This window comes from Triturus cristatus, chromosome 8 (assembly GCF_964204655.1).
Source record: "Triturus cristatus chromosome 8, aTriCri1.1, whole genome shotgun sequence".
NCBI lineage: Eukaryota > Metazoa > Chordata > Amphibia > Caudata > Salamandridae > Triturus > Triturus cristatus.
Genome location: NC_140591.1, coordinates 859,403,924 through 859,420,634, shown reverse-complemented (window position 1 = coordinate 859,420,634; position 16,711 = coordinate 859,403,924). Strand labels below are relative to the sequence as shown.

The following is a 16,711-nucleotide window of genomic DNA, read 5'->3' as shown; positions in this document are numbered from 1 at the left end:
TTCCGCGTCCTGAAGGCACCGCAGAGGGCACGGCTGCAATGCCGCACCGCGACCCTGGTCTCACCGACGCCGCCTGCTGACGCCGCCACCGAGCCGCTGCTCACACCGCAACCTGTGAGCAGCGCACTCCGCACCGTCTCACTTCACGACGATGCCTTGGCACTGCAGAGTGCACTGCCGCAATGCCGCACCGCGACCCTGGTCTCACCGACGACGCCTGCTGACGCTGCCACCGAGCCATTTCTCGCCCCGCGACCTTTGGACACCGCACTCCGCACCGCCTCGCTTCACGATGACGCCTTGTTATCTCCGATGACGACGCTCCATGCCGAAATCGATGCCACTGTTTGCACCGGGGTTCGAGGGCACCGCTCGTAAAGTTACATGACGCACCGCCCTCATCCCGCACCACAGCCTTGGCCTACTGACGCCGGCGACATCGACTCCAGTTTGTCAGCCGACGACAGAGCTTCAGCAATGAAGACGACGCTGCTTGCACCGTGACCTGCCAGCACCGTGACGAGCACCGCCTTCATCTCACACCGCGACCATGGTCTCACCAATGACGCCATCTGACGCCGCCACCAAGTCGCTGCCCACACCGTGACCTGAGGGCACCGCACGCTGTACCACTGCACTTTGCACCCCAGCACACGACGCCAGCGCTCCCGACTCCAACAGAGAGGAGATCGACCTGCAAAACGTGTGACTTCGAGGGCCCCAACGACTCCTGCACCGACCTCCGGAACCGACGCCTGCAGTCGCTGTGTTTTCGCAAGCTCAACGAGAGGTCGCCGACGTCCTGCATTTCTAAAAGGTACTGTATTCAGGTCTTCCCGACACCGTAGCTGGCCCGTGACGCCGTGGTCAGCCAGAACTGTTTGGATTTGTTTGCTCACAATGCCATGATAGCCCCGGATGGAGCTATGGACATCAAGGAACTGTTTTTAAAGCGTATTTTGATAACTGTGTATTTTTAAGTTCTGTATTGTGGATTTTTATCGTTTCTGGTCTTGTCTTAAGTATATAAAAATATTGGATATTTTTCTAAACTGGTGTAGTGTCCTTTTGTAGTGCTTACACTGTATTACTGTTGGTTATGTGCAAATTCTTTACACACTGCCTCTACGATAAGTCTGACTGCTCGTGCTAAGCTACCAAGGGGATGAGCAGGGGTTCTTTTAGGAGTGTAACTTCCTTATCCTGACTAGAGTGGTGGTTTCTGCCTGGCTTTGGCACATGCCCTAGCCTACTAAAAATCCAATTTCTAACAGATAGGAATATTGATAAATAGATATAAAAAAACGTGGCAGTACCACCATCTTAATAATGGCTATTCACGTCATTAGGCAGAGGGGTAGTTTTATCCATCTCTCCACTTGCGCGGTCAACGTGTCTATTGCCGGTCCATAATTGCGTCTGAAGAACCTGTTCTCTGTCTGTATGCAAGTGTATTCCCAGGTATTTAGTGCCATCTGATGCCCATTCAAAGGGATATTCTGATTATATGGGTTGCATGGAATCTGTGAGTGGGATTATTTCTGATTTGGCCCAGTTGTTACACAGCCTTGATAGTCAACCAAATTGTATTATCTCCTGCATGAGTGGGGGTAGATTGTCTTCGGGGTGTCATATAAACAGTAAAATATAATCTGCATATAGAGACAATAACAAGGGGCCATATGTGAGCTGTAGGCCGCGGTGAATATGTTTATCTTGAAGGGTCCTCACCAATGGTTCAACTGTAAAAAAAAAAGGAGGGGGGAAAGAGGGCACCCTTGTCTAGTACCTCTGTGAATATGTATAGCATCCGTAAGCGATCCATTTATTCTGTGGCGTGTAATTGGTTTAGAGTATAGCAGCATAATCAATTATATAAAGTTCAGAGGAATTCCTAGTTTGGCTAGAACGGCCATCAAGAATGGACATTCTACAGAATCAAAGGCCTTTTCCGCATCCAAGAGGGCCACTGCAGCTGGGATATCGGGGGCCACCTTGTTTAAAACTGCAAACAGTGTCCGGAGGTTAGGAGAAGTCGAGGGGGTGGGATAAATCCGACCTGAGCCGGTGAAATAATTTGTTCTATCAAATGTGACATCCTGTTGGCTAAGACCTTGTCTAGGATTTTATTATCTAAATTAAGTAAGGGAAATGGGCGATATGATGCACTTTTACTGGAGTTCTTACCGGGTTTCAGTAAGATCGTGAGGGCAGCCTCGCGGAGTGTGGGCAGTAATTCCCCCGTAGTTAGGGATTCATAACATAGAAAAAGGAGTTGAGGGGCCAACTGCTGCTTAAAAGCCTTATAAAAGGCTCCAGTGAGCCCATCCAGTCCTGGCGCCTTAGAGCCATCTAAGTCGATAATAGCATGTGTGACCTCTTCAAGGGTTAGTGGCTCATTGAGGAATTCCTGCTGCCCATTCGATAACCACACCATGGCTATGTCTGCGAGGTAGGAGGCAATGTCTGACTGATTAGATGTGGTGTTGGATGTGTATAGGTTTTGATAATATGTTTTGAATTCCTGTATGATGTTTTTGCTGCCGGTGACAATGTCTCCAGCATCCAAGTATAACCGGGCTATATAGTTTTGCTGTCTATTTGGGAGCAATAGTCTAGCTAATGTGCGCCCTGGCCTTTGACCCTCCCCATACCGTCACGCCTAGGCAAATTTTCCCATGTATTTGATTTCCCGATCAGCCAGATCCCGGAATTCCATAAGAAGAGTGTGACGGTGGTTCGTCAGCTGTGTCCCCTCCCTCTACACATCTTGTTCCTGTATGTGAAGGGCGTTTTCAACTTTTTGCAGTTGTGTGCTGATATCTCGTAAAATGCCTGCGTGTTTGGAAATGCACACCCCGCGGATTTATTCCTTGAAGGCCTCCCATTGTTCCCTAGGCAGAGACCGTGCCTGTGTTTAAATCAAAATACTCTGTGATGGATGCATGAACTACTTCAATGCAGAATACTGGATCTAATAGCGCCTCCCCATGAAACCTCCAGCTATAGGCCGTTGGGCAACTGTGTGGTATTTGAAGCTGCAATATGAGTGGACTGTGATCTGACAGCATTCTTGGAAGGATTGTGATGTTGTTTTCCCATTGGTGCACCATTGGTGAGAGGAACCAATAGTCCAGTCTAGACCAGTTGTCGTGTGATGCTGAATAGTAAGTGAACCCTGGTGTGGACGGATTATCAGTGCACCACACATCCAAAAGGAGATACGAATCAATAATATGTTGGAATGCCTCCCGGTGTGGGGTTTACTAGGGGGTTGTGTGCTGGTTGTGTCCATTCGGGGGCATTGTGTCATGTTCAGGTCCCCTCCCAGTATCCAGAGATTCTCCCCCAGCCCATCCAGGCGATTAAACATCTTCCAGAAGACCTCTGGGTCATCAATATTTGGTGCATAGACATAATTATGAGGATCTCCCGATCTGCTAGTTTACCTTTAATGTACTGGTATCTGCCGATCGGGTCTGAGTACTGGGTCTTGAGGACAAAAGGCACAGTTTTGTGAATTAGTATGCAAGTGCTTCTGAAGTATGAACTATAGTAGGAGAAATACCCATGTGGTCCCCACTGCTTTGCGAAAAAGGGTTCGATATATGGATATAGGCGAGTCTCCTGTAATAGGGCGATTTTTACATTGTGTCTGCTTAGATAGGAGAGTACCTGTTTCCCTGTCCGCGGGCAGTTGATTCAGCGGATATTCCAGGATGTAAAGGAGTTCTACTGTCCCAGGCATGGTGAGGGCGGCAATAATAACTGGGCGTGTTAGGCCTAAATGTCATTGTCGTTATGGGAGCAAACCATCAGTATCATATGCATTAATACAAGACAATTCAAACTTTTCATCGCAATAACTAAATGAAACATTCCCCAATTGTCCCATCCCCCCTCCCACACCAAATAAAACTTCATCCAGTGATTCCCCAGATCTCTATGTAAACAAAAACTAAGGTAAACAGAAAAAAACTTTCCCCTTTTATGGAGCCTTTGGCGTACGCAAGGGGGGGCGTGACGCCGACTTTGCCATGGCAGTCCTTAGTAATGAGATAAATGCCTGTATTTTTAACCAACCACAAAATTTGAAGAGGCACGTGAGCGCCCGTCTTATGTCCAACTTGCTGTAGCTAAGGATCTTCAAGTGTAGCCCAGCAATTTCAAGATTCATCTTGCGTGCCCGGCAATAAACTATTTTGAACTTCCATTTCCCGATCCGTATGCGAAGGTGGGGTGCGTGAAGGGGTCCCCGCTTGTATTTTCTTGTAGAAGGCGACCACATCTGCAGGGGTGTCTAGAATTCTGGAGCGCCATTTGTGTTCAATCTGGAGACGCGCCGGGTAAAACATGGCGTATTTGATGTCCATTGTGCGGAGCGTATTCTTAACATCATTGAATTTCCTCCTGGCCTCCTGTGTAACAGGTGTGAAATCAGGGAATATTAAAATGTCAGCTCCTTGATACCGCAATGGTCCATTCTCCCTGGCCATTCTGAGCGTACTGTCCCTGTCTCTATGGTTGAGAAGGCGCACCATGAAGTACCGGGGTGGTGTGCCTACCGGGGGGCGCAGGACTAAGGATCGGTGCGCACGTTCAACCACGAATGTTGCTGAGTAATTATAGTGATCAAACAGGTCCAACAGTAGCTGTTCTATATAGACTTCTGGGCGTCCCATGTTTGTTGTTTCAGTAATTCTGGAATTTCGTATATTGTTGCAGCGTGACCTTACTTCAAGGTCTTCGTTTATCACCATGACTTATTTCAATAGGCGTTTAACCTTTTCCAGTCTTTTTTGCGTGGCCGTGGAGGTGTCCTCTAGGTCTGAGAAAATGTTCTCTGCCTCTCCTAGCCGTGCCCCTGCTGATCAATCTTCTCCCCATCTTGTCAATGCGGCCTGAGCGTGTGTCAAAGCGGGCATCCATTGGGCTGAAACCAGCCTTTAGTTCTGCCATCAGCGTCCCCATATTGCTCGCGGGTATGTCGTCCTGGCCTCTCCCCGAGGTGTCTTCTGTGTCTGAATTAGCGTCATGGGACCCCGCAAATTTGGCGCGGTCAAACGTAAGCAGCTGCTATTTGGGGTCAGTGCGTCCCATTCTGGTGCGTCCGTTACCTCTAGGTAGGAGTCTGCAGTGAAGGGAGGGGAGTGCTGTAGCTGTAATTGCTCCTAGGTTGGAGGTAACCTATGAGTGTGTGGTGCTTCCAGGACCCTTGTGTGACTTAGCCACTGCAAGTCAATGGTACAGGAGAGAGCACGCCTCACCCCGTGGCATATTCAGTGGGTTAGTAGGGGGCAGAGAGGGGGGTGATCGTTAAAGGCCTTATAGGTGTCAGGCACATAAAACCCCAACCGTCGTACCACAGCTCCCTCCACGTACCAGGGTGATGGCGCTGCCCTGTTGCGGGATCCCACAGCGCGTGACAATTTGCAGTGGGGGGGGATCAACCCCTCGGGTCACAGCCTATCTCCAAGGCCTGGTCCACTTTCCCCCAAATCTGGCGTAGTTTCTGTTCTGGCCCCAGCCGTGGCGCACAATCCCCGGGTGCTGTGTGGCAATATTGCAGGGAGGAGGGAGACAGAGAAGGGGCGACCGGCACTACAGGCCCTAGCTGAGGCTCGGTGTTTGGGCCCGGGCATTCGTATGCCCCACGCGTCTGATGTCTCGCGGGCCCATCCTGTCTCTGAGACACGGCCCGCCGTCTTCCAAATATGGCCTGTGCTCCGTGTTCAGCCGGGCCGTGTTTTTCTAGGCGCTTCTGTGCAGGCAGCAGAGGGAGGCGAGGGGATAGCTGGCTCTTAAGCCAGCGGGGCCCGATGGCCCCGGCCTCTGGCTCGCCCATGGTCCCTGTACCTTGGGGCCTCCGAGGCTGCGCTGGCAGTGCCCACTCCCCTCACGTGCTGCTGCCGGCCCCCGTCCCGCAACACCACCTGGGTCACCTTAAAGCAGATCTCGGGGGTCCGCTGTGTGCTGGCAGATGTTCTGGATCAGGTCACGTATCATCTAAGCGATGGTTAGAGCTGATGGCGGACTGCCTGTGCCGGAGCCTCACGAAGATGCGGCCATCTTGGTGGCTGCTGTAGCCACGCCCCCCACCTTACATTTTTTAAGTGATTTTATTCTAGTATTATTTTAGGTAAAAAATAAACTATTTAATAATATTAAATTACATAAGTTATTTAAAAATCTAAATATTACATGGGTGTGTGAGTGACTGAATGGATTTTTGTGGTCCATAACATCCAATAAAATTAATGTAGCTGACAAGTGGATCCTTCAGTTCCCGTGCATTGACTCTCCAGTGAGTTCCCACGGATTAAGCATTGCTTCCCAGGAACACCATCAGCGGCTAGTGTTCAGATATCCCTTGCACTAAATATTCCACCTTTACTATTGGGGGTCCTCTCCAGCAGGTGTAAACACATATTCCAGTCTGGGGCAGGTCCTGTTTGCCCCAGAGAAGTTTGAATACTGCCTGTCCACGGGGTGTTTCAATCTCCAGAAATCGACTAGCCACAGTGTTTTGGCAAACAGCACCAATGGTGTATGTTGGGGTTCTCTATCAACCACAGGCCTTGTTCTATCTAGTTCTGGGGCAACGGTATCAGCAGTCACATCCCACAATTGGCTGGGTGGCACCCACTTCCACAGGATTGGACCAATTTTCTCTAGTGTGCTTTTCTAAAAACGTGGGAGACATGTGAATTGATAATAGTGAATTCCTTGATTCCCCTGGTTCCTTGTACCCCTATAACGGTGCCACTAGGGTCCAACCACCTCTTAGTTGCACGAAAAGGGGGACTCTTTTTGATCAGTATTTCCACCCTGTGGTAGTAGCCTGCGTGTGCCAGTGCAACATACTGTCCACTACCCAAAGTTTTACAGTGAGTACCCATCAGGTGTGTTTCTTCAAGTAGTATAACATCTGGGCATTCCGTCGGATGTATTGGGCTACAATCCCCAGTTTAATTATATTGCCAAAGTCCTTCAAGTTCCACCAGAGAATTTTAAACCTCTAGACAGCTTTGTCAGTAATCGTTTTTGAGCGAGCCCAATCCCCTCCAAGACAGCATCCAGTGCCTCCATACTCCTGCCATGCCCTCCCACCCACTATCTATCCAGTAACTGGATCTGCTCAAAAACATCTGAACTATAAGTAACCCAACTCCACCAGCCCCACGTAACTTTTTCACTGTATAAGCTTAAAACTGTTTATATCCCCAGTTATGGAAAGGTCCGTCACCCTCTCTCCCCCAAATGAAGACACCAAAGAGAAACCTACAACGTAATGAGCAAAGGGTTGATTACACTCCCTATGTGTTTATGCTCTCAAATGTGAAGTGTGAGGATGAGTCACGTTATATTTACAACATTAGTTTCCAAGCCTCCTACCTCAGCATGCATTCATTGCTGTCATTGTTGCCCCCACTGCCCGTGCCCATGGGGTACTGGCGAATTATCATTATCGGTCCTATGCAGGAAATGATTCAAGTATTATAGCTTCAAAATAAGTCAGACAATGTTATCTGCAACCATGGGGTCACATCAGAGCCTCATTGAAGGAGGGCCGCCATATCATCCTCTTCAGAGCCTGGAGTGTCACAGAGGGCTCTGCCCTGCGATGCCACCTCCTGAGAGTGTCTACAGTGTTCCCTTTCTGCCACCACTCTGGACCTTTCAGATTCCACTTGTTGTCTTGTGGGCCATCCAGATACCCTGGCCCTCCGACATGCCGCCCTTCACCACAATCTTGACTCAGAGGTTCTCCAGCCATCACTCGCCATTCTGGGTGTTCCGTTTTCATCCAGCCATTGACTGGCATCTTCTGGTGTTGCAAAGAAGTAGGATGTCCTTTCCTTGACTACTCAGAGCTTAGCAGGATAGAGAAGCATGTATGTCCAGTACAATTAACTCATTTTGGCTTTAACCTGAAGAAAGGAGATCCTCTGTCTTAATATTAATATCGTAAAGCTAGGAAGAGGTGGGCGTGTTCCCTTCCACCATCCATGGGTGATGTGCCTGCGCCACCTGGAGGATACAGTCCCTATCCCTAAGATTCAGCGTTCTGGCCACCATGTGTCTAGGTGGAGCCCAGCAGGACTCGGTAGGCTGGTTCCACAGTGAAAGGTTTGAGTGAGTTCCATCATAAATGTTCTGGGAGTCATTGTTCCAGAAATAGTTCTGCACTATGACCTTCCATTTTCTTAGGAAGTCCTGTTATTTGGATATTGTTTCAACACACACACTGCCTTCAGCATTCTTTGCTCGCTCCCAGATATTTGTCACTGCGCTAGAAGTTCTTTAACTTATGCTTCCCAGACTCCCACCTCAGGGTTTACCTCAGCAATCATCTTTTCAACGTCTGTGAACCTTGTGGCAGGTTTCCTGTGGTCCATACTAAAGAGCCCCACATCCATCAATCCTTTCCTCTATGGGATTGCCCAAGAATGTCCCCATATTGCTCCACCCAGCGTGACCTCCACTGTTTTCAACAAGGGTTCATCGGGGCCTGCGCTTAGTGTAAGTGACAGTTCCAACCCTTTCATGTCTCAGGACTTGTCTATCTTGGTTTTAACCATGTTGAAGGATGTTCCCTCCCAGGCATCAACTACGCACCGTCAAGGGTCCCTCGGTAGTTGTACAGTCACGGCCCGATTCACAAAGGTAAAGTTAGACCAAAGGTCTAAGTTCAGAACAGAAGTCTAACTTTACCACTTTTTGGTATTCACAAAGGTAAGTTTTGAGTAGTACCTTTCGGACTGCGGAGTTGACGCACTCCGGCGGAATTTGCAGAGATTGCGCCCTGAGTGCAGAAACTCTGCATTTGTAAAGCTATGTACTACCCGTAACTTACCATTGTGAATACCGAAAAGTAGTAAAGTTAGTCTTTTGGTCTAAACTAAGACCTTTGGTTAAACTTTACCTTTGTGAATCGGGCCCTCAGTTTCCAGATTCAGATCGGCCCCCAACCACCCCCCAGGGCGGGAATGAGGCTTGAGCCCTCTGGTCCAAGTATGTGCATAGGACGGTCATGTATTTTTAGTGTTCCCCAAGGAAGGTCCTCAGTCTGATTCTTGAGCCCAACTGTGCCAGTCACTTGACATCTGTTCCTGTCAGAGGGGCAACATAGCTTCTGGATTGTCCAAGCTCCTTGGACTGCGCCAATGGGTCCTTCTTCTAGGTGCTGTGCTCACACCAAGAAGCAATCTGATTTTCAGCGGGGGGGGGGGGTTCAGATTCAGCACTTCTCACTATGGATCTGTGTTAGTGTATGAAGGGGAGTGCATATGTTTATGAAGGGGGGTGTATCTTGTATGTTTTCTTGCTACGTTCCTCTCCTGTGGGCCTGGTTCAGTAGGTAGTCCCCTTTGCAGCGCCTCCACTGCTTAGCTCCTCAGGCCAGGCGCGCCCACGTCTCTAGGCATTTCAGTGTCACGTGGGTGCGCCTGACTGTTCATCTTGACGGTGGCACAGCCTGGCCTCGCTTGTCCAGACATCGTCCTCTTCCTCCCCGCTGCATGTACTAGGAGGACAGGAGTTCCTGCATCTGCTTACTGCTGGGTCCACTCTTGTGATGTTGCTGCCGCCCCTCCCCACCATTTCCCCAGACTAGGTGCTTAATTTCTCTTGTCTTCCCATAGCACCCAAAGCGGGCACCCATGGTATCAATCAGGTGCAGCAGAGAGTGAAAAAGGAGGGCATCTCCAGTTCGCCACCGCTTACTAGCCAAGCCTGAGGCGGCAGGCTCCTGGGTCTGGCTGAAGTCTTTTCTCTGTGGCCCGTCATCATGGCTTGCTGCAGCCCGCTCTGTCTTTTGGACTCTCAGTCTGTCTCCATCCTGCGGCAGATCCCCGCTCCCATAAGGCTCTACCCCCTAGTTCTCGATGGCGGCAGGTGTCCGAGTGGGTGTGAAGGGACCAAATTGGTGCACGATTTTGGCTGGAAACACAAGATCTTGGTCATGGTTCCGCTGGGTAGAGGGCTTTATTAATTGTTCTTAGCTTGTGTCATTCTGTGTTTGTTTCAAACCCTCATCACCTCCTAAAGTATGCCTTGCTTTCCTTGCTGATCTACAATTTGGAGAGTCGAGGCCTGCTTAGCAAAACTTGACATCTAATGTGCAGTACAGTAGTACTTAACAAAATGGTGATAAATGATGGAGATGTGGGGACGGTGGGCTGGCCAGTTGCCTCTCTCTGGGTATAGATCATATTAGCTGTGTGAAACAGTTAAGCTGTGTCTTGCCAGACCTGAAAAACTGCCATTGCTTGTGTTTCCAATATTCAACTGATGGAACCAGAACATACTTGAAGAATTTAACAAATTTATATTTGTTCACAGATTTGAGAGGCTTATCTATACCTATCGAATTTTCAAGAGCAACAGCAAGTTTAAGATTGAGGTAAGTGCTAAAGAAGATGGATTCCGTATGTTATGAAAAAGCCGAGGCATAAAACTCTACGCCAGTACAAATTGAAAGATTTTAATTCTATATCAAACATTTGTCAATTTATTTTCAACATTAAAAATTAACAAGTTTCATACAGAAATCCTTTAAAAAAATGTATATATATAATTTCACTTTTTAATATCATGATATATGTAATCATTGTTTTTGTTAAATTCGAAAAGATATAGGCTCTTCATTTAGAACTTACTTCAAAACAGTGCATTCATTTTCGCATAGCCTTCTTTGTGCAGCGGGTAGAGTGGAATTATTTAAAAGTAGTCTATCTTTGCACGGCTTAGAGCAGTCTTTCTTTGCAGAGCCATTACATGCTTCACAAGCTATCCTACTATTTTCAAGGCTGTTAATTGACTGCAAATATTGTACCAGTTGAAAAATCGTACATGATTAAAAAACAAAAAACCTTAGCTATCCTATTAATCTCAAAGTAGTATATCAAACTGTGTAGCCTAAACCCATTTTACCAAAAAAATATAAAATCTTGAGCCTGGTGGTTAGATATCGCTCCTCCTCATATCTCCTAATACTGAGCATCTAATTATATGTGCTACCTCTATATAGGTGATTAATTTATCCCAGAATTTAATATCAATAATTCCTACAACTAGACCCACTTACGCTTGTAGTACAAAATTGATTGCTTTCCAATTTCCCCTGTTTCTGCAAGTTTATACGTTTTCTTACTCTCAAAAGATGTTTTGGTGAAATATTATGTTATCACTGTGTAAATTTGTTTTTAAGATGATAGCAATTCTATAATATTTGGTGAGTAAGTACTTCTCTTATTGCTTCCTTTGGAGACACTCACAACAAATGTTATTTTAGTGCCTATTTCACATTAAAAGGTTTATTAGAAAAACGCTGTTCAAATAAGATTGTCGGTATAATGTTATACAGCCTTCAAGACAGATAGCAATGACAGGCATATTTACATAAAAAAACTCTGCATGATAATGGACACTGCACACAAACATTTTGGGAGACAAATAGGGTTTTCTGGAGCACCATTTTATTCTCCGGTTCACTGCCTGCCTTTTTAAGTCGAAGCCTACCAGACAGCACAGCTGTTGCTGTCAGGTTTGCTAAAGACATCTTGGGGACATTCAGAAAGCTGACCTAGGAATGCATTCTGCCTAATACTTACCATTGTCTTTGTTACTCACATTTTTCTGGCTTTCTATTTTCTGGCGTTATTTGCTTTAGGTTGTCGCCCATTGCCCAAACCCTGTTTACTGTATTCTCCCCCTAACCTTGGTTTATGTAAACAGGGATTTAGATCTTGTTCTCAGCTTTTCACATTTGCTGTGCATTCAAAGACAGAGGTCAAATGTCAGGCTCTGTCTTCTATGGAGCTTGGTGTTTATTCTTCTTTCACTGATTTCAAAGTGAGAGAATTTACGTGACAATCCTGCTGAGTATCTAAGTATGTGTATAGCACAGAACAAAATAAAGAACTTTGCTAATGTTTCAGAATATATCAGAATTAGTACAAATGAAGCACTTTTTTTGTAATTCTGAAGTGTGGTAAAAATGTTTCAATATGATTAAAACACATCAATGCACTAGGTGAGGACATTTGCACACATTATCATTTGTGTGCAGTAAAAAATGTATTTTGGTGCACATGTAATTGTCATTTCGATTGAAAATGTGTTGTCTGTAAAGGCAGTTTGCTACCACACCATGCATACTCCACCATAGGCCACTGCATGCCACTCTTTGCTCTATGCCATGCCACTCCATTCTGCGCCACTCCACTCTACGACATGCCACTCCACACTACACCCCTTCACTCTAAGAGACTCTGCGACATGCCACTCCAATCTACACCACTCACTCCACAAGACAACACGCCACTCCACACCCCTCCACTCCACACCACTTACCCTACCCCAATCAATGCCACTCCAACCTATCCCACTCCGCACTAGTCTATCCCACTCCACTCCAATGTATCTCAATTTACCCCACCTCACTCCACTTTGCTACAATCTACCTAACTCTACTCCACCCAATCTATCCACTCCACTGTACCCAACCTACCCCACTCCACTCCAATCTACCCCACTTTAATCTACCCCACCCCAATTAACCCACCCCACTCCATGCCAATCTACCCCACACCACTTCAATCTACTCCACTTCAAACTACCCCAATTCACTCCACTGTGATCCAATCGACCGCACTCATAATAATCAACCCCACTCCACTCTATCCCAATCTACCCCACTCCATTCTATCCCACTTGACTCCACTCCAGTCTACTGCACTCCACACCACTCTACAGCACTCCATTCAAATATACCCCACTCTGCTCCTATCTAGCTCACTGTGCTCCAATATATTCTAGTCTAACCTACTCCACTCCAATCTATCCCACTGCAATCTACCCCAGTCCGCCCCATTCAAATGTACCCCAATCCAATTTACTAAAATCTACCCAACTTCTCTCCGATCTACCCACTCCACTGCAACCTACCCCAGTCCAATTTACTCCATTCCATTCCAATTTACCCCATTCCACTCCAAACTCCACTGCAATCTATCCAAATCCTCTCCACCCTAACTTACCACACTCCACTCCAATCTACCCCACTCAATCCACCATATTCTGCTCTGCTCCAGTTTATCACAATCTACACCACTCCACTTGAATCTACCACACTCGACTCTGCCCAAATCTACCCCACTCTACTTCACTTCCATCTACCCCACTCCACTCTACCACACTCAGTTCCACTCTACCCAATCCATCTCACTACACTTCACTCCAGTCTACCACATGCCACTCAAATCCACCCCATTCCAGTCCAATCTTACCCACTCCACCCCAATCCATCCTACTCCAATCCATCCTACTCTAATCTACCCCATCCTATCCACCCCACTTCGATCTGCCCCACCCCACTCTACCCCAATCTACTCCACTCCAATCTACTAAACTCCACTTCAATCTACCCCACTCCACTTCAATCTACCCCAGTCCAATTTACTCCACTCCACTCCACTCCAATTTACTACACTCCACTCCAAACTCCACTGCAATCTATCCAAATCCTCTCCACCCTAACTTAGCCCACTCCACTCCAGTCTACCCCACTCAATCCACCATATTCTACTCCATTCCAATGTATCACAATCTACACCACCCCACTCCAATCTACCACACTCCACTCTGCCCAAATCTACCCCATTCCACTTCACTCCAATCTACCCCACTCCACTCTACCCCAGACTACCACACTCAATTCCACTCTACCCAATCCATCCCACTCCACTTCACTCTAGTCTACCACATGGCACTCAATTTCAGTTTCAAAAAGCTTTATTCGACAGTATGTCTTAAAAGCACATTGGTACATAAAATGCAGCACAATAAATATCATAAAACTATTTACAAACTTTAAGAAATCCATTAAATCCAATTAATTTCTGTCGAAAATGTGATAAAAACAATAAAATTAGCTAATATTTCACTGAACTTAAAAGGAAGCTAATCTCATAAAAGATACTAGCTGACAACATATTGGGTAAGCGTTCGAGTGCGTATTATCCAGGACCAGCCTAAGAACTTTGCCACTGCCCCCGCTATGTAAGGTGAACAATCAGAGCTCAATATCCTTAGTGCCTCTTTACAATTTCGAGTTGCCAGCCTAAGACAAATGGGTCTAAGCCACCTACGACGAGGGGGAGCATAGAGAGGGCATACAAAAAGGATATGGGCTACAGATTCACACAAATCTAAACAGTTATGGCATCTGTCATCTTTAGTTAGAGACCAGTTGCTTGTAAATGCCTTAACTGGAAGGGAGCCAGCTCTAAATTGAAAATATAACTTCCGATCTAACGGCCTCTCAATGATGTCCCAATAGTTCACATTTTGGGCGTGATTTATGATCCAGAAAACGACCAGTTAGATTCGTTGGGAAGTTAATTCTATAAGACTCTGTCTGGATCATTTCCCAATATTTTTCTTTTATATGTTTTTTTGATGGGAAATTTGATACGTCCGGCTTGTTCCATAGGATACTCAGGTCTAACTTTAGCAATAGAGACCTAATTTCTTTTAACTACTGGATTTTATGGAATTGGTCGGCCAGGATCACATCCTTAAGGCCCCGAGCATAGTGTGTTAATTCTGGGGTCGTCCAAATGCGTCTCCAATACAGTAATGGAAGCAGTCTGGCCAGGTCAGATATGTTCTTTCTAACCAAGTCCAACAAAAGCGGGACTGTTGGAGTACTTTGGGGCCACGCCTACCAATTTACGCAGAAAAGAATTCTCTGCTCTTACCAGGCTATTCAAATTGGTGAAACCCCAAAGTTCCGATCCATAGAGAGCTGTGTTGACAACTTTCATATTATACACCTCAAGGGCGGGGGTGATTGGCCTAGTTAAGGAAGACCTATGTTTAAGGGATAGGGCTCCTGCAAGTTGATGAAATTTTAGTAAGGCCATATGCAAATGTCGATTCCATCCCATGTTCGTTTGTAATAAAAGGCCAAGATAAACAAAGGAATCAACCCGCTCAAGAGGTAGACCATTGAGCAAGATTTTACCCTTAAAAGAGTTAGTCTGGTTCAATGACATGAACTTTGTCTTTGAGATGTTAATCTCCAAACCGCGCTGGTGGCAGAACTCCCCAAATACATTAACTGCCTTCTGTAGGCCACTCGGGGTCCGTGAAACAATTAAGGTATCGTCCGCGAACATGAGAACAGGCACGCGGACTCCAGCCAATATAGGGGCGTCAGTGGGGGAGCTATCAAGATGTTCCACTATTCCATTTATGTATAAGGAAAACAGGGTTGGGGCCAGAACACACCCCTGGCGAACACCACGCTCAACCGGGAATGGTTCTGTGACCTCGCCCTGAGCCCCCCATCTGACTCTCGCGTAGTTGTTCTCATGCAGGCGGACAAGCAAAGTCAGAAGCTCAGATGGTATCCCCTGGATAGTAAGAACATTCCAAAGTTTACAGCGTGGGACTAAATCAAAGGCCGTTTTTAGATCGACAAACACTGCGTAAAGTGTCCCCTTAGAAATCAGCACATTTCTCCAATATAACAAAATAAAGAAAAGGACTTGGTCGATTGAGCTAGTACATGGACGAAATCCAGCCTGGAAAGGAGATAAAATAGCTTGATCATCAATCCACATTTGTATTTTACTCTGAATCAAACGACCAACCAGTTTTTGGGCTGAGTCTATGAGGCTAATAGGCCTATAATTATTTGGTAATGATTTGTCCCCCTTTTTGAAAACAGGGATGATCTCAGCTCCCTTCCATGAGGGTGGAATGGGGGCTCCCCTAGCCACTGAATTTGCTAGCAGTGCAAAATACTGGCACCATGAGGGCCTGTCACTCAGGAAGATGTCGGCTGGGATACCATCCATTCCTGGGGCTCTGCCTCTGGTGACACTGTCTAGTGCCCTGTCTACATCATCAGCTGTAAACAAATTATGTTGAAAAAAGATAGTAGGTGGGGGATTGCTAACTATTAACTGCTGATTTCGGGCATATTGTGGTCTGAAGAATTCCAACCATGAGTGCTGGGGGACATTATTTTGTGGGGGGTCCCCTTGTCCATCTCTATCCCATTTTATGATGTTCCAAAATTGTTTGGAATCCTTAAAAGCACATGCCGATTTCAGATCCTGCCATCTGTCCTCATCCCACTGCCTTTTTGCTGCCTTTTGGGCTGATCTGTATAAACCCCTTGCCTCACGGACTCTCGTGGGGTTCTTAGCCTTAACTTCTTTACTCAATAGTGACCTTGCTTCCTTGCAGGCTTTATTGTACCATTTAGCTGTTGTTGGTTTGAGATTTCTATTTCTCCTGGGAAGGGCCTTCTGAAAGAAAGTCTTTAGTCTAGAGAAAAGATTTTCATGGACCTTTAACATAAAGCTAGGGAAATCCTGTCTGTCAGTTTGGGCATTTATTTCCGTTAGTGCCTTATTGACTTCATTCTTAAGTGAGGCCAACTCGACAGGGTTCACTGCTATTTTATCCCATTTAACGTGGCACAGGTTATTAGTAGCTACAATATTCAAAGTGGTAGTAACTCCGACTTTGGGCTCTACTTTGTCCCCAGTTGGGCCATTAAAAAGTGAGCAAAGAGGGTTGTGGTCACTTTCTAACCGTGGTTTAATGACCATATCGACCAATCTATGCCAGAATCTAATGTCCACAAGTAAGTAGTCAATCCGACTGCTATTCCGCCCATTGTCAAGGGTAC

General features: G+C 46.5%; 1 protein-coding gene across 1 annotated transcript in view; it reads left to right on the top strand.

Moving 5' to 3' along the window:
* The window catches only part of LOC146805179 (SH2 domain-containing protein 1B-like), a 286,048-nt gene that overhangs the window by 19,296 nt on the left and 250,041 nt on the right, over positions 1–16,711 (top strand). The window contains exon 2 of the mRNA XM_085622374.1: positions 10,345–10,405. Within this exon, the coding sequence (XP_085478500.1) occupies positions 10,345–10,405 (61 nt within the window). The remainder of the gene's footprint in view (positions 1–10,344; positions 10,406–16,711) is intronic.